Source organism: Hemitrygon akajei, chromosome 1 (genome assembly GCF_048418815.1).
Source record: "Hemitrygon akajei chromosome 1, sHemAka1.3, whole genome shotgun sequence".
In the NCBI taxonomy this organism is placed as follows: Eukaryota; Metazoa; Chordata; class Chondrichthyes; order Myliobatiformes; family Dasyatidae; genus Hemitrygon; species Hemitrygon akajei.
In genome coordinates this window covers 79,203,004-79,221,599 of record NC_133124.1, presented here as the reverse complement: position 1 = coordinate 79,221,599, position 18,596 = coordinate 79,203,004, and the positions used below count along the sequence as shown (strand labels likewise).

Sequence of the window (18,596 nt, the reverse complement as noted above, 5' to 3'; positions counted from 1 at the left end):
GTAAGAATCTAGTACGCGATGTCTTTACTGAAAGACATCAGAGATTTTATCAAACAAGACACAAAACTGTGACGCATTAGGAGATATTGACAAACATTAGTAAAAGCTTTAAGGAGTATCTTAAAAGAGGAATGTAAGGAGGTAGGGAGGTTTAAAGAGGGAACTCTAGAGCTTTGAGCAGAAGCATTAATGATACTGGTGAAAAGGATAAATGTTATTAATATCCAAAGAAAATTTGATCATGCATTACCAGTGAGAAAGCTCTATTTCTTATTTTAATTTCTCCTCCCAAAAGATTGTTGAAAAAGATGGCACTTTTAATCATCATCTGGGGTGGTAAACAGATGACTGTCAGATGCAGAAAGGTGAGTGAGTGCAGTCAAATGGAGAACATAATATGATGGATGGATAATCAGCCTCTTAACAGGAAAAGATCTGGGAGAAAGGATGAATGCATGTGTGACTTAGAAGGAAAGAACATATGTATGTACATGAAGGAGGTGAGTTGTTGCTTTAGCAGATTCAAGGGAACTTGAATGTGGTTAAAACTTGATGCAATTTGTCATTCCATTTAAATGAAATGAAATGAAATTAAACAAATAAAATTAAATTATTTTCTTTAAGATAGGTCATTGGAGCTGATTGATCATTCCTGTAACCAGCAATTCTATAGAGTACTGCCAGCTACCTGCATAACAAGTCTCAAATGCCTACAGTTGTGAATCAAAGACAAGCTGGGTGCGGGTAGGGGGTCAGATGTTGATACATCTGATTTCTTGCTCCATTGGTGAACTTATCATTGAGCCTTTTGGTGAAAAACTAAACTGCTGAGGAGAGGGACTGGGTGCACTTTGCATTGACCCCTCCGTTGTACAGCACAAAGGGCTGGCAATAGGAAAAGTTACCCCATTTATTTGTACAGGATCACCAATCCTGTGAAAAATAGGAAAGTGGTTTACTTATTTTAATTTACTTTAATGTTTAGTTTTTTTAATGAAATCACTGTTCTAAATTTTTGTTTTAATGATTTTTACTTTCTTCTGCATCCAGAATAGGTTAATATGAGTGGGAATGCAAGTTCAGGCAGCAGGCTGGATCCAGAATGATTCATCCTACACACAGTGAAATCATCCAACTTGAATTTAATAAAGACTGATGAGGCCACTTTCAACAGAAGGAACAGGGAGTCTGAGGAGCCAATCTACTGATATGAAAAACTAAAGAAAAAATAATTTAAACAGCTAATGTAATTTTGGCTTTTTACTCAAGGGGCTGGAAGTTGTATTAGATTTTTCAGAGATCTGGCATGACCACAAGCTGGAGTAAAAACATTTAATCTTGGGAACACAGGAAGGATGTACTGGTCTTGCATAGAGTATAAGCACAGATTCAGCAGAATGATACTGCTACTAAAGTACAAAGGCAGGTTTGCATAAATGCAGCTTCTATTAAAGTATAAGGAGTGATCAAATATTTCTGACAAGTGGGGAAAAACAGCAGCTCCAGTGGGAGAGCCTAGAAAATTAGGGCCACATCCTCAGAACTAGAGTATTTCTTAGACACAAGAGATTCTGCAGAGCAAGACTCACAAATTTCTGGAGGATCTCAGTAGGCCTGACAGCATCTATGGAGGGAAATGAACAGTCAATGGTTCAGACCGAGGCCTTTCTTCAGGACTAAAAAAGACTGAATTACTCTCCCCATCCACTTCTCTCGTCCCATTCCTCATTTTGGTGATCCTCTCACCCCTTCTAGGACCAAAGGACACAGCTTCAGAATAAAAGGGCTTCCTTTTAGTAAAAAGATGAGCAGGAATTTCTTTGATGATGAAATCCATGGAATTCATTGCCACAAGCAGCTACGGAGCTTAAAGCGGAGGTTGATGGATCCTTGGTAAAACAAGAACGTCAAAGGTTACAGGAATAAGGCAGGAGAATGGGGTTGAGAGAGGAAATAAATCAGACATGGTCGAATGGTGGACTGGACTCAATGGGCCAAATAGCCTAATTCTACTCCAATGTCTTATGTTCTTATGATTTTCTCTTCTCCTCATCAGCCCATCGCCTCCCTTTGGTTCCTCTCCTCCTTCCCTTTCTTCCATGGTCCACTGTCCTTTCCTATCAAATATCTTCTCTTCACCTATCACCTTCCCCACCCACCTTCACCTGGTATCACCTGCCAGCTTGTACTCTTACCCATTCCTTTACTTTCTAATTCTGGTTTCTGCCCCCCTTCCATTCCAATCCTATTGAGGGGTTTTGGCCCGAAGCATTGATTTTCATTTCCTTCCATAGATGCTGCGTGACTTGTTGAACTCTTCCAGCATTTTGTGTGTGTTGGCCAGGGTATTTCCTCACTCTTCTTCCAAAAAAGGTAACAGAAATCTAAAATTTTAGCTCAGAAATTGAATTAGAAAAAGAAGTGTCAGTTTGTTAATGCATAAATCAGGTTAAATGGAAGTTAAATTCTAGAGTAAATGGCAGCCATGTTGGGGACATTTACAGTATGTACAGAAGGACCTTGGGGTACAAGTCCTTAGTTTGCTGAAATTGATGACAAAGGAGGACCAGGTTAAGGCATTTGGTATTGACTTCACAGGTTCAGGTATTGAGTATAAGAGATGGAACATCATGTTGCAGCATAATGCAAAACATTGGTTAGACCATACTTGGAATATTGTACATAGCCCCAATAATTGCATTGTAATAGATGTGGTAGAAATAGAGAGAATGAATAAGAGATTTACCAGCATGATGCCTGGCATGGAGGGCTGTCGTTATAAGGAGAGATTGAATAGGCTGGGTTTATGTTTATTGGTACAAAGGAAGCTGAAGGGTTCCCTTATAGAAGTTTATAAAAATATGAGGGGCATGGAGAGGACAAATGGTCAGTCTTTCTTTTCCATAGCAGGGGAGTCAACAGCTGGAGGATACAAGTTTAGGGTGAGAGGGAAGAAAATGAAAGGAGATCTGAGGGGTAAGTGTTTCATGGGAGTGTAGTGCATATGTGGAATAAGCTACCAGAAGAGGTTGGAGGCAGATACAATTACAATGTTTAAAAGGTATTTGGATGGGTACTTGGGCGGGCAAGGTATAGAGGGATACAGGGTATGCAGACGAATGGAAGTAGCATAGTTATGAATGATGGCTTGGAAAAGCAGGCAGAAACGGCCCATTTTTCTCTGATTTTATGATTCTATGATAATAAGCGTATTATCAAATAAAAGTATCTGTGCCCAATTCTGCTGAAACCCCGCCCACTAGCTCCTTCAGTCATGATCCAGCTTTCAATGGGTGCCATTTCCCCATTATGTTCTGCACCCGTTCAAGGGTGGATCATGACTGAAGGATAATGGTATGTGTAGGCGTGCTGCACAGTGTTGACTTTCTAACAGGAACTGGATCATAAGATCACAAGTTGCGCAGCACTCAAGAGGGTGGGAATGCTATGTGAACTCAGCTGGAATACTGGAGACACAAGAGACTGCAGATACTGGAAGCTGGAACAAACAACAATCTGCTGGAGGAACTCAGCAAGTTGAGTAACATCTGTGGGATGAAGACCTGCATTAGAACTAGATGCAGGGTTTCAACCCAACCTGAAACATCGCCAATTCCTTTCCTCCCACAGACGCTGCTCGAGCTGCTAAGTTCCTCTAGTCGACTGCTTGCAGCTTCACCTGGGACATGGCATTATTCTCACTAAATGCCCAGCATTAACTGTAATGAACTACCTTTGAGCATTCAGACCTCACCTCTTAAGATCACAGTATTTGGCATTAGAGTAAAAATATATGCCTATTTAGCATGGGAGAAATGTATGAAATGCAATTTCAATCTGTCCCTCTCCTGATAAGCTGTTGTGTCTGTCGTTGAAGGGGCAACCAACAGAAGTTTCAAAATTGAAGTTGGCAATTTTATGTTTTGGAAGATTATTTAAAGTTACAAAATCAGGATTAACAGATGAAGTTAAGATACAGGTCAGCCATGATCTGACTGAGGGGCGAACCTCCTGGGAGGATAAAAAGGCTTCCTCCTGCTTTTGCGTAAGAATGTAACCACAAGGATGATGTTTTCAAAATGCATCAACATATTATGCATAAAGTGTTGCGCTTCCCAGCAGCTTAGGTACTAGTTTGAAGCATCATGTAGGAAGAGTGTGTGCACCATTTAGAACAAACTTTCTGATGGCCACCGTCACTCTGAATAGCATTCTGAATGGAACTTCCCCCAGCTGGTTTCCAAAATGATTCAACAAATCATTCAACAAAGAATAATTGTTACAAACTGACCTTCTGGTGATCTGGGAAAGCACCTAGTTTTACATCTACGTCAGCAAACCCTTCCTCGTCCAGCGTGATGACATCAGAGGTGGGATAATCCTGCCACTTGGGGGAAGTGATGTCGTGCACAAGCCGGATTGCGGTGGATTTATGTACAGTGTTGGTACTGGCCCAGTAGATACCAATCTGAAAAGGCTCCTAAAAATAATTGTTAAAACACATACCATTATATATCTTACAGGAACTACAATGGATTTAGATTGTGCATATGGTTGTTTCTTAAATCTAGTTTGTTAAATCTTTTAAATTCTCATTCAGTCTTTGAGTGTATTAATGGTCCAGGCAGGTTGGTTTCTGGATACTTAGAACACACGGGAGTCAAGTGGGAAAGTGGATGAATGACAGATCACTCATCATCTCACGAGTGGTGCAGCAGGCTCGGGGGGGATACATGGCACAGCCTTGCTTCTACTTCTTATCTTCTAATTAAACTAGCATTGCAACCAGGCTAGTTCCGAGCAAGCGTGTACCACCAGAGTCAAGGACAGCTGGTATAAGCCTACTAAACAGACTTCTTGTATGATAAAATGGACTCTTGATCTCATCATGTCCTTGCACAGTATTGCCTGCCTGCACTGTAATACTTTATTCAGCATTCTACATTGTTTTCTCGTGTAATACCTCAAAGCATTGCTGTATTGAAATGATCTGTATGAATGGCATGCAAAACAAAGATGTTCAGTACATGTGACAATAATAAATCAATTTACCAATTAACCACTTCATGACAGAACTGCATGAAAGGCTCTGACAAAAAATTTGTACAGGCAGGATGGACCATGTGGCCTGTGAGTTCCTCTGAATTTTAAAAGAAATGGTGCCTTTAAGCACAAAAGAAATGTGCTCATTCTCTGATGTTTTTTTTCTTTCCTGTGGCAAAATCAAATTTTTTAAATGGCAGTGAAAATGATTAAGGTCTGTTCTGTGCAGTTTGCATTGGTTGGTCACTAATATGCCACCTAGACAGCAATCCTTAAAGATCAATTAATGACCATCTGGACTGGGTAGCTTTAAAATAATCTGAATGGGGAATTATATAGGATGAAGAACCAGATGAATATCTTTATTATATCAACATCATCTTATAGCACAAAGCAAATCACAACGTTTTCCCAGAAATTAAAATTCTGCATTTTCAAAATCTGTTTAAATGAAGTAAACAATGTGTTATTTACTCATTTACCTTGAAGTTTGGTGGTACAATAACTTTCCCAGCTGGTACCTGCACAACTATCTTTTCACCTTCAAAGAGCCAGAGGTCCCATTTCGACTGGTTGACAAACAAGGCCCAGGGTAGAAGTTCAACCAGAAGCGTATTGAGACAGGGCTTCCAGGCAGACAGCTTAACTTGCATCGGGCTGTCCCACTGAGCAAGGGCCTCATTGCTGTTTCTGCTGTTCAATGCAAGCACATGTTAAAGAACAGATTAATTCTTCATTATCATCACTGGCAGTTTGGCGCTTGAAACAAGTATTTAAGCTGTCATTATTCCTCATATCAATAGCGTCAGTTAGTTAAAAATGTTATTTCATAAAGGCTGCCAGAAGATTATCCCTAAATTATTTTGTGTTCCTCTACAACCTTCCCAGATATAGTTAGAATGACATCCATCTTCTTAACTGTGGATTCCAGTTGATATTTAGTAAATATGTAGATTGAATGACTCGAACAAAACCATGACAGGCTTGCAAAGAAAACAGTCACATTGTAGTCAAAGCATTGTAAATGTATATATTTTATCTCCAAAATAAATATTTTCTTGAATAAGGCTGACACAGCAAACATGCTCAAAAACAAATCAATACTGTTAACATTCAATATAACTCCCTAAGAATTATTCATAATCCAGTGAAAAAAGTAAGTAATTTTATAAAAAGATGGTATAAAAAGAAATCTGAAACATTTTAGGCATAATATCTCATATCTGAGAATAGTTATGACCTTACTGATTAAAGAATATTTCAGTTAAAGTACACAAAGCAACAGGCACTGTAATTCCACCCATCTGCATCAAATATAATGCTTGTCTCAAATGACCACTTGCAGTTCGCACCATAATTGAAGGGTTGCATGGCCTTACCTGTCAGTTTCCTTTGTTACGTAGGGCCACACAACACAAGCATCAGTGCCCACTTTGTAGAACCCTTCAAGTAACTTGCTGGCACTGCATTCTCTCTGTGGTCCACATGTGATTTGTTTAATGAGGGCTGTTGAAATTGGGACAGCACATTGTGATGCTTCATCTTCCTCCCTGAAAAGGTGAAGGACCAATTTTTACATTTCTTTCAGTTTTCATTATAACCAATTTTTGACCAAGAACTAAAAAAATACAATTTTTTTTTACAGACATTTAAGACCATAAGACATAGGAGCAGAATTAGGCCACTTGGCAATTTCATCATTGCTGATCCAATCTTCTTCTCAGCCCCAATCTCCAACCTGCTCCTGCATCCCTTCATTCCCTGATCAATCAAGAACCTATTGACCTCTGCCTTAAATATACATAAATACTTGGCCTTCACAGCAGCCTGAGCCAAAGAATTCCACAGATTCACCACTCTCTGGCTAAAGAAATTCCTCTTCATCTCTATTCTAAAAGGAGTCCCCTCTATTCTGAGGCTGTGTCTTGAATAAGAATGACATAGCAAACATTCTCAGAAGCAAATCAATACTGTTCAAATTCAATGTACCTCAGACTCTCCCACCAGAGGGAACATCCTCTCCACATCCACTCTTATCAAGGTCCTTCACCATTCAAAAGGTTTCAATGAGGTCACCCCTCATTCTTCTGAATTCTAGTGAATACAGGCCCAGAGCCATCAAATGCTCTTCATATAACAAGCCATTCAATCCTGAAATCATTTTCGTGAACCTCCTTTGAACCCTCTCCTATTTCAGCACATCCTTTTTAAGATAAGGAGGCAAATCTGCTCACAATACTCCAATTGAGGCCTCACCAGTGCTTTCTAAATCTTAACATTATCTCCTTCCTTTTGTTTTCTAATCCTCTTGATATGAATGCAAACATTGCATTTGTCTTCCTCACCACAGACTCAACCTGCAAATTAACCTTTAGGGAATCCTGCACAGGGAGTCCCAAGTCCCTTTGAACTTCAGTTTTTTGTTTGTATTTTAAGAGACAATAGACAATAGGTGCAGGAGTAGGTCATTCAGCCCTTCATGCCAGCACTGCCATTCAAAGTGATCATGCTGATCATCCACAATCAGTACCCTGTTCCTGCCTTCTCCCCATATCCCTTGACTCCGCTATCTTTAAGAGCTCTAAGAGCTCTTTGTATTTTAGAAAATGGTCAACCCTTTCATTTCTTCTACCAAAGTGCATAATCATACATTTCCTGACACTGTATTCCATCTGCCATTTCTTTGCCCATTCTCCTGATCTGTGTAGGTCCTTCTGTAGCCTCTCTACTTCCTCAAAACTACCTTCCCCTCCACCTACCTTCATATCATCTGCAAGCTTTGCAACAAAGCCATCAATTCCAATGTACAAAACATATAACATAAAAAGAATCGGTCCCAACACAGACCATGTGGAAAACCACCAGTCACCAGCATCCAGTCAGAAAAGGCTCTCTTTTTTCCCACTCTACCTCCCGCCAATCAGCCACTGCTTTATCCATGCTAGAACCTTTCCCATAAAACCATGGGCTCGGAGCTTGTTAAGCAGCTTCATGTGTGGCGCCCTGTCAAAGGCCTTCTGAAATCCAAGTACACAACATCAATTGATCACTTTGTCTATCTCGCTTGTTACTTCTTCAAAGAATTCCAACAGATTTGTCAGACAAGATTTTCCCTTGAGGAAACCATGCCAACTATGGCCTATTTTATCATGAGACTCCAAGTATCCTGAGACCTCATCCTTAATAACCAACTCTAACATCTTCCCAACCACTGAGGTCAGACTAACTGGTCTATAGTGTCCTTTCTTCCGCCTCCCTCCCTTCTTGAAGAGTGGAGTGACATCTGTAATTTTCCAGTCTTCCAGAACCACTCTGGAATTTAATAATTCAGGAAAGATCATTATTAATGTCTCCAATATCTCTTCAGCCACCTCTTTTAGAACTCTGTGGTGTACATCATCTGGTCCAGGTGATCTACCTTTAGATCTTTTAGTTTCCCAAGAACTTTCTCTCTAGTTTAATTAGAATGAATAATTAAAATACTTTATATGCTTTAGGAAGGATGTTAAAGGTTAGAGAAGTAAATAGATTTGCTCGGGTGGGGGGGGGGGGTGGCATTAGCAATGAGAAATTTTAATTATGAGGAGAGTTAGGCTTTCCTTTTATCACTGGAAGATTAAGGAAAGACTTGACAGAGATGTCCAAATAGAGTAATTAGGAGGAAATTGATCCCAATAGATGAACATAGAAAGAACATAATTGGCCGATGAATTCAAAGAGTGATGAGGTGATTTTTTTGAGCAGCAAGTTGTTACCATCTGAACATGAGAGGTCAAACTGTTTTCTTCTGTGCCATACACTGCGGAATGTGATTTCTCACACTTCACCAACTTAGATAGGTTATTGCAGCACTTCATTCACCAACTTCCTTAAAGAGTAAACTTGGATTATTAAAACAGTTGAGGTCAAAACAGTGTTTGACCTAGTATCTGTAGACATTAGTCTGTCTGGATTCACAAGCACTATATTGGGCATCTGTGACACTTTCATCTTGTTTTCACTGAATTTATTACTCATATGGATTGAGTGAAGATTTCAAACAGACATTTCTGTTTGCAAAACAGGCCTTCATTAAGATTATAGAATACAGAAAACAAATTAGGCCATTCAGTCTATCGACTCTGCTTGGCATTCAATGATGGCTGATTTACAGTATTTTCTTTCAACCCTATTCTCCTGCCCTTTCCCCAAAACCTTTGACATCCTTACTAATCAAGTCCCTATCAACCTTTATTTTAAAAGTACCCAATGACTTGTCCACCACAGCCACCTGTGCCAGCAAATTCCACAGATTCACTACCCTCTGTTTAAAGAAATTCGTCCTCATCTCAGTTCCAAAGGGACATCCTTCATTTCTGAGGCTCTGCCCTCCAGTCCTAGACTCTCCCACTACTGGAAACATGAAATTGCTAACCATATTATGTTACCACGCACAAATTATCTGTGATTTTTGCTGCAAATCATATGTAAATTGTAAAATGCTTTGGACCTTAGGGTCGTGAAAGCTCCACATAAGAGCACATCTTCAATTGCCCGCCTCCCACCCAAATCATCTCGTATGTAGCAACAATCAATCTGCAGACATGAAAGAGAAACAATAGGGCAAAAGCATTGTGATCCACACCTTTGCTACTAACTCTTCAACTTAACTCAGAGAACAGAAAGAAAGAAAGCTTTGCTTGTCACATGTATATCGAAACATACAGTGAAATGCATTTTTTTGCAACAAATCAGATCAGCATGTAGTGTGCTGGGCACAACATAGCATATCCACAACTCATGAGCTCTAACCACATGTCTTTGGAATGTGGGAGGAAACTGAAGTACTGGTAGGAAAGTACAAACTCCTTAGAGGCAGTGACAGGAAATGAAATTGGTGATCGCTGGCACGGTAATAGTGTTATGCTAACAGCTATGCCACTGTTCTGCCCAACCCAACAGAATGCACTCTGTAGGAAAACATAACAATTTACCAGTAATTATGTCCCATAGAAATGCCACAATACATGGTTATACATATAGACAAAGACATTTTAATTTAAGATAGTAGTTTTATGTCTTTGCACTGTAAAACTACAAATTTCACATCATATCTCACTGATAATAAACCTGATTCTTAACATCACTTGCAAATGAAGATAATGCTTCATCTGAAAGCCAGCAATTCTGGCAGTAGGGCAATCATTTAGTACTGCAGTGGAGTGTCAACCTAGGTTTCTAACATTGTGTCCCTGTTATGGGATGCAACTCCCTGATTTTCAATCCCAGGAATAAGACTGCTCTCACCAGATTCACTTATGGATGAATGGGATAAGGCAGATTGTCATCACAGGTGTGAATCCTTTAGTTACCTTGCTTGAAATGTCAAATGGTGCACGAGTTCTGGTTCCACATTTAAAAGTGACTCTTCCTGTCCTTTTCCCATGATGAGTTGGGGGTCTTTTAAACCCAAGCTTCGCCTCTCCACATGTAGAATAATGGGATCAGGGAGGTGGCTTCTCATGACAAACAGAGGGCTGAAGACCAGCTGCAGATAAAATACAAAGCATAAAGTAGTTTTTGCTACACCAGTTCAAAGGTGGGCAAGGGGGAAAATGTCAATGTCTTGTCAATGTGGAAAATGAGCTTTTAACCTCTTACTCATGTCTAAGCAGAAAATGTATCCCAAAATCTCTTGACTCCTTTGGGATTCTGATGCAAGACCTTTAGCCTTTAAGATAACAAATAACCTGAATAACTTTAATGAAATATTATAAAAGACACTGACTTTGAGTCAAACAGGATACCATATGAGGATGAGTTACTGAAAGGTTGATTGAAGAGTTAGGTTTAAAGATTACCTTGAAGGACATTAGGGAAGCAAAAAGTTATTTAAAGAGCCAAAAGAAGACTTGTACATGCCTCCAGTTTGCTCAACAGTTCAGTGAGATCATGAAGAGAGCACCACACTTCGTTTTCTCAATTAATGCAAAATTCCCCTAACTTCCTACAACTCTTTTGCTCTCAATCCTGAACGTACGACTTGATCACATGCAGTAAATAAAAAAAATTTAAGCATTCACCAATCAATTATCTTGGACTAAGATCCTATTCCCAGTATCTCAAAACCAGGGGAAATTTTTCTTGGCACATTCTTTCTAAGAACCTTAATAGAGTCATGGGGCTGTAAAGTACAGAAACAGGTCCCCAGCCTAACTTGTTCATTCCAAACATGATATCTATTTACACTAATTCTATTTGTCAAAATTACACCTGCATCCCTATATCCCTTTCCTATCCAAGTGCCTATTCAAATGAGTTTTAAACATTTATCATTTTATCTAACTCTACTACCTTATCTGGCAGCTCATTTCATATAAACCCCGTCCTCTGTATGAAACACTTACCCCTCAGATCTTGGGGTAAATTCTTCCTCTCTCACGTTAAACCTATACCCTTGTCTTAAGCCCCTACCCTAGGGAAAAGGGTCTATCTATCTTATCTATGCACCTCAGTTTCTTACATTTCCGTGAGACTTAACCCAGCCTATGCAATCTCTCCTTATAAGACAAGACCTCCATTCCAGGCAGCACCCTGGTGAAACTCTTTCTATTGCTACTATACTCTTCCTACAATGTGACAGGAACTGTACATAGTGCAGCCTGTGCAATGTCTTGTATAGCTGCAACTTGACATCCCAATTTTATACTAAATGCTTCAGTCTCTGAAAGAAAGCATTCCAAATTTTTTTTCACTACTCTACCACTGATGTCACAATTTTCAGTGAGTGATAAAGTTGCACCCCAATTTCCCTCTTGTAACACTTCGGAGGTCTCTACTTACTGTATATGTCCTATTAGTAGTTTTGACCCTAAATACATTAATTCACACTTGTTTCAATTAAATTCCATTTGCCACTGTTCTGCACAACTTTCCAAATCATCTATGTTGATTTGTATCCTTTTATTAACATTCTTCACTATCTAGTACTCCACCAATCTTTGTGTCATCAGCAAACTTATTAATCAGTTTACCTAAATTCTTATCCAAGTCATTTATATATAAGACAAATAGCAATGGCCACAGCATTGATTCCTGTGGTATACCACAGGTTACAGAATTCCAGTCAGAAAAATGCACCTTTACCGCAACCCTTGCCTATCACCAAACCAATTCTGCATCAGTCGGCCAACACACCTTGGATCACATGAACTCTAAAATTCTGGACCAATCAACTGGGAAGGATATTATCAAAAGCCTTGCTAAAGTCCACGTAAACTCATCTATTGTACTGCCTTCATCAATTTCTTTGAATATCTCCTCAAACTTTCAACGGAAGACAGCAATTTTCCCTTGCACAAAACTATGTTGACTCCTCCTACTCAGTCCCTGCTTTTCCCATGAACATAAGTCTTGTCTTTAGAAATTTTTCCAATAAAGATTCAGGCCCTGTTTGAATAAGGGAACAACATTAGTCCTCCACTTTTCTGGTACCTTACCCATGGCTAATAAAGATGCAAATATCTCCAGTAGGCCCACATCAATCTTCTCCGTTGCTTTCCAAAGCATCTGGTCAGGGCTTGGCAAATTATCCACCTTATTGTATGTCAATATCTCTAACACTTTCTCCTTCATAACAGGCATGCTCCAGAATATCTGTGTATCCCTCCTCTAACTCTCCATCCTAAACATCCTTAACCCTGGTGAATACTGATAAGTATTTCTTTAGGATCCTGCTCAGATTCCCTGGCTCCATTTAGAGATTTCCCTACTGGGCCCTGGAGGGATGTACCCTTTTCTAGCTACCCTCTTGCTTCTAAAATACTTAATGGTTAGGGATTTTCTTAAACCTCTCAATTAGATATGTTTTTATTCTTTGAAACTCCACAGACTCTTGGTGATACTCAATATACTACACCGTCATTACACCCCCATCTAAAGCAAGTATATCCTTCCCTGGATAAGGAGACAACTCTACATAGTTCTTCAGATGAGGTTCCGACCAGTGCTCTACATAGTAGCAAAAAGGTTTGCCTGCTGCATTTTCCTTACAATAAAGGTGAACTCTTCACTTGCCATCCAAACTGCTTGTTGTAAGTTTATGTTAAATTTGTGATTTTGTATCCAAATCACTTTTAATATTGATATTTGTAGTCTCTCACATTTTATAGAAATACATTGTCTCATATTTTTCCTACTAAAGTAATCCCTTATTATGTTATTTGCTATTTTCTTGTCCAATCACTTTATCTTGTTAACCTTCTTACCACATTATCGACAAGCTATGGACCTGGAGGACATCACAGTGTAAATGCATCAATCCTCAGCGTAATTCTAGTGTTGGGGTAAAAGATTGGACTTGATCTCTCTCAAAGCAGCGAGTGTTAGGGGTCAAATGGTCTACCTCTATTGCCAATGTTAATGTTCTCTGAGTAGATGTAACAAAATTACTGTTTTTTTGGTAAATGTCAAGGCAAGCAGTGTTCTGAAAGGGCCAACATTGAGTGAAGAACAGCACACTCACCATTCTCTGCTGCACAGAAGATTCTGCATCCAATCTCAGAGAACAGCACCACACATGTAACATAGAACTGTTTGAATCTGGAACCTGCATGGATCAATAACAATGAAATGCATGTTAATTATGTGAGGGGAGACATTAATGATAATTCCCTCCACATTCAATGGTTGTTGTCCAAACAAAGTAATTTCACATGGTTTAAAGGCAGAAGTCAAAACAAATCTTTTGCAATTACCTCAATGTGTATCTTATCAAACAAATTGGTACTTTATTATTGCTCGAAACTTTTGCAGAGGAGGTGGTTGGTGGATTCAGGTCCACTGCAGTTGGAAAACTTTGAATATTGCAATGTTAAAATGTGTGAATGGGGTTTCATGAGAATGAGTTTAGCTCTGTGTGTATTAAGCATGTTCACACATCTTTTCTCTTCCATGCAAACAGGCAAAATGGCTCTAAACTATCTGCTCAAGGCACAGAATAAATGAAATTAGCATAATAAAGCTATTCATGGCTAATTGCATTACAAATTCAGAGGAAATCTGGTAACACAGGCAGTTCCGGTATTACATTTCAAATTAACAGTACACATTGTTAAACTCTCCCTGGCACATTCTGCACAAACTCAATTGGTCAACTGACACATTTTGAGACAGGTTTATTTGTCAGTTCCCAATGAAGGCAAAAGGGAAGAAGCTAAATGAAGAAGCTGCCTCATCTGGAATCAGCAATCCCCCTTAACTCTGAGGATTAAGCACTGATCTAATTGAAGGGATTAGCCTGTTTAAAAGAGGTTGACAGATGTACAGAGAGGACACTGTTATGTCCACTGACAAGATAAGTATACATTGTTTTATTATCAAAGGCTACTCATCGATATCAGAGAAAATCTTTCTTCATGATGAAATCTTTCTCTCACCACAAACCTGATGAGGTGAGAGGATTCAAGTGAAAATTTCAAAACCTTTGTTTTTTGTGGAGAAGTGTATTAAGGGTTGCAGAACTGTGACAAGTTGATGCAAAACAGCGGTAGTCTAATTATGGCTTGAAAGATTGAATGCCCTTCTTCTGCCCCTATAGTTAGTTACTTAGATTAGATCAGTTTATTGTTGTATACAACAGAACTCCTTGTTCGCTTGAAGCTCACAGAGTAAATGGTGTACAGGCCAATAATAAATTAAAGCTAACAGTAAATAAGGCGATGAGTACAAAACAACAGAATGTTGCAAAGTATTGTCACGCAATATGAAATAGTAAAAAATGAAATGCTCAAGTGACAATACTGGAAGAGGTGGAATTTTGGGTTTTGGTAGGAGTGGGGAAGAAGCTGTTCTTGTGTCTGGCTGTCACATTTTTGGCAATCAGTTTATAATACAGTATACCTGAATGACAGTGCTGTCATCGGACTGAAGAGATTCTGGACATACGTCTGATGACCAGCCTAAATCCTTCCCTTTAACCTTGATGTACAATTGAGTGAACTCTGCATTCTCAAGAACAAAAGATGGTATCTTCTGATTTGCTGGCAAGGTGCTAAGGTGTTCTTTGATTGACTCTTCTCCATCCTGCCCACTGCAACACTGCACCACCTTCAGTTCTATATCTTGGTTCAAGTAGCTGCAAATGATTTGCCTTCCACAAATTAATATCTGAAAGACAGCAGAATCAACCAACAGTCATTTCCCATGTTTGGTTAGAAAAGTAAATCATAAAATAATTAGAAAAATATCCAAAATGCTTTACATTTATTTTGAAAAGATATTGCAAAATACTGAGTTTAGTTAATATCTGCTAGGATTATTTCAAAATTATGCAAGAGAATATCCAGTAAAATTACACTTAGGATCACTTGTGTGCAGAGGCATCTTGGGGTGCAAGTCCACAGCTCTATAAAACCTGCAACCCAAGTAAACAAGAAAATAAAGGTGCTGTACAACATGAACCTATCACAGGCAGGGGACAAGGAGTATAAAAAGTCAAGAAGTCATACAGCAACTGTATAAAACTTTGGTTCAACCAGATTTGGAACACTGTGCCCACTTCTGGTCATCGCACTATAGGAAGGATGCAGACGCTTTGGAGAGGATGCAGCCTGAATTGGAGTCTATTAGCCATGAGGAGACATTGAAGAAACATGCACTTTCTCTGCAGCAGTGGAGATCTGATAGAAGTACATAAAATCATGAGAGGCGCAGATAGGGTAGACAGTCTTCTTCATAGCCTCAAAACATCAAAAACTAGAGATGATAAGAGGAGGATATTTTAAAAGAAATGCCTCTTCTAGTAGGATAGTGGTGTACTCAACACAGTGGCCACTCGGGGTCCTGTTAAAGGTGCATTTGCTTGACTTGTAAGTCTTTTTTTACAATCACAAGTCTCTGCTAGATACTAAGAATATTAAGTACTGCAGGACTATCTCAATAGCGAGGTGCTAGATAGTGTTAGAGTTGGACTTATGGAGTATCATTCTCGTGTTGTTTCCTGGACTTGTTGTGAACTGTTGTACCGAGACAGTGCACCATTCAAGAAACAGAGTGAGTGATTGTTTTGGATGTTTTTTTTGGACGGGAGAACCCTATTGGACATTGGTAACATAGAATACTGCAAGTCTGTTCACTGGTGAGACCAACAGTGATGGAACTGTGTTGCCACAGTTGTGCTGAGGACTAGGCCTTAGCCTTGGGGTTATCTTGGATGCAGCGGCCATTGAAGTTGCCCAGGGGAGAGAACTGGGGTCTCTGCTGGCATACTGGGTTGGGTGCTGTCCTCTGGTATTTCCTCAGTGCTGCCTTCTAGTGTTCACTCAGTGAAAGAGCATGCTGGACCTGTACAATCTACAGTCATGCCACTCAGGGACTAGGGCTACATTATTATTTGGTCTTTGTGACTGCATGTTTTTCTGAAATCATATCCATATGTGCTATGTGCTATTTGTAATGTTCTGTGTGCTGTCGGTAATGTGTTTTGCACCCTGGCCCCAGAGGAACACTGTTTCATATTCACATATAATGTGAATGATAATTAAACTTGAACTTGAACTTAATGTGTGAGGTAAGTTTTCTTTTTACAGAGAGTGGTGGGTTTCATGAATGCACAGGGAAATCGTTGCAGCAAAGTTATTATCCCGGCATATGTCAATGATAATATTACTTGGATTTCCAGCATCTGCAGATTTTCTCTTGTTTGTGAGTGATAATCAACCTGATTCTGAATCAGAAGCCAAGTTTATTATGATATACACAAGTACATATATGCACAGGTGCAATGAAAAAAATCACTTGCAGCAGCATCACAGGCACGTACTGTCACATCAGGTAAACAACATTCACAAACAAAAATGTAAAATAAATGTTACTCATATACAATATTTAAAAGAAAGAAAACAATTATAACAAACAACAGATACTATTACAAAGCTTAGGGGGCATTTAGACAGGCAAATGAACAGCCACAGAATGCAGGAATAGAGACCATGTACAGACTAATAGGATTAGTTAGACTAGCATCATAGCTGATGGAGACATGGTGGGCTAAGACACTTGTTCTTGTGCTGTTTGATGCTCTTATCTGCCAATCATTCCTATGCATTGTGCACAATGTACCCAAACCAGATCTAAATAAGCTAATACCCTTACATTTTGATAACCAGAGCAGATGTAGACATTTAATCACTTTGGTACAGTAAAATATAATAATTTTCCAGTTAATCTTCCCCTAATTTATGATTCACGGGAAGTCATTTAGTCCTTTGTGCCTGGATTGATCTTTGAAAGAACTGGCTTATTGGACCCAATCTTTAGCTCTTTTTCAATGGTGAGCGGCCTTGCCTTTTTTCATTCAAATGTTCAGTTGTTTCCAAAATCATTTCAAACACTGCTTTCTAGATTATGACTATTTGCTGAATGTATTTCCTCATCTTGCTTGTCATTGCTTACTTTTAAACTTAAATCCTTCTCTCCTTGTTACTGACAATTCTACTTTACTAAAGATTCGCATTTACACTGTCAACAGCATGCACAATTTTGACGATCTCTTTTAAATCTCTTCTTAACTACAGCTCCAAGGAGTGCTGGTGTTCAGAAACATGCATAGTTCTGGCCACACCAGTACTGGAAGGATAGTGACTTCACAGGAACAATATGGCGATAAACTCTACAAATACAACAGCAATATCTGCAGGTATTCAAAGTCTGAAATAAAACAGCAGATGCTGGGAACACTCAGCATCACTTCTAATGGCCCTAATGGTGAACAGTTAGTTCTGCTTCACTCTGGCACAGATGTCGCTTGACAAAATGCTTCTTTTCTCCAATACAGGATATAGCTGTGAAGAAAGATCATAAAATCTGGAGCTATTTAAATATCTACATTCGAGGTTCATTGGGCACTGATGGAAGTTTCCTGATTTACAAACAGTTTCAAGGGCAGGAAAAGAACAATAAAGAACTGTGATCTCAGGTTTATGATGAGACAAATGAAGAAACTGGAAAACATGGATCATACAACAAATTAATAAACCATGTAATGAGTACAACAGTGTACTAACTAGTACTTTAATATTAAATTGGATTAGTTTGATGCAATCAACTTTCTCAAAAGGCCTGACTTGTCTTACTATATTAAAAAAAAATCACTTTTCTCATCTTTAAATATCTGGTCTCAGTGTTTAAAAGCAGCTCTTTAAAACATGAAAATAGAAAACATATTTATAGACCACAAATTCCAAACTTTTTCATCTGCATTTAAAGGGTTATAATATTTTTTAAAATGTCTGGTTTTTATTGGCAACCACATGAAAGAGACTTACTTGTTTTTGCACACTGTTAAGTGGCTGCACTTTGATGATCAGTGATGCTGTTCTTCCCTTGTACTGGATGCTTCTAACAAATGTGCCTATGTTGTCCACACTGAATGGCTCGGACCAGCGCCAATTACCCCAACCCTCGATACAGATGTGCAACAGCTGCATGGAACAATGAATATGTTTGTATTGACAAAGGGTCTGAGATAAGACAGTGCAATCCGCAGCATTTTATAAAAGTTACCACATTCTCCA

At 39.0% G+C, this 18,596-nt stretch overlaps 1 protein-coding gene across 6 annotated transcripts in view; it reads right to left on the bottom strand.

The window, feature by feature from the left end:
* Positions 1–18,596, bottom strand: part of LOC140728102 (intermembrane lipid transfer protein VPS13B-like) — a 1,021,046-nt gene that overhangs the window by 57,653 nt on the left and 944,797 nt on the right. For 4 of the 6 annotated variants that reach the window (XM_073046336.1, XM_073046304.1, XM_073046320.1 and 1 more), the window contains exons 44-50: positions 18,348–18,503; positions 14,923–15,189; positions 13,547–13,630; positions 10,395–10,570; positions 6,423–6,593; positions 5,526–5,736; positions 4,292–4,480 (exon numbers count right to left, since the gene is read on the bottom strand). In XM_073046336.1, the coding sequence (XP_072902437.1) occupies positions 4,292–4,480; positions 5,526–5,736; positions 6,423–6,593; positions 10,395–10,570; positions 13,547–13,630; positions 14,923–15,189; positions 18,348–18,503 (1,254 nt within the window). The remainder of the gene's footprint in view (positions 1–4,291; positions 4,481–5,525; positions 5,737–6,422; positions 6,594–10,394; positions 10,571–13,546; positions 13,631–14,922; positions 15,190–18,347; positions 18,504–18,596) is intronic. The other 2 variants (XM_073046330.1, XM_073046374.1) reach the window with 1 other exon arrangement.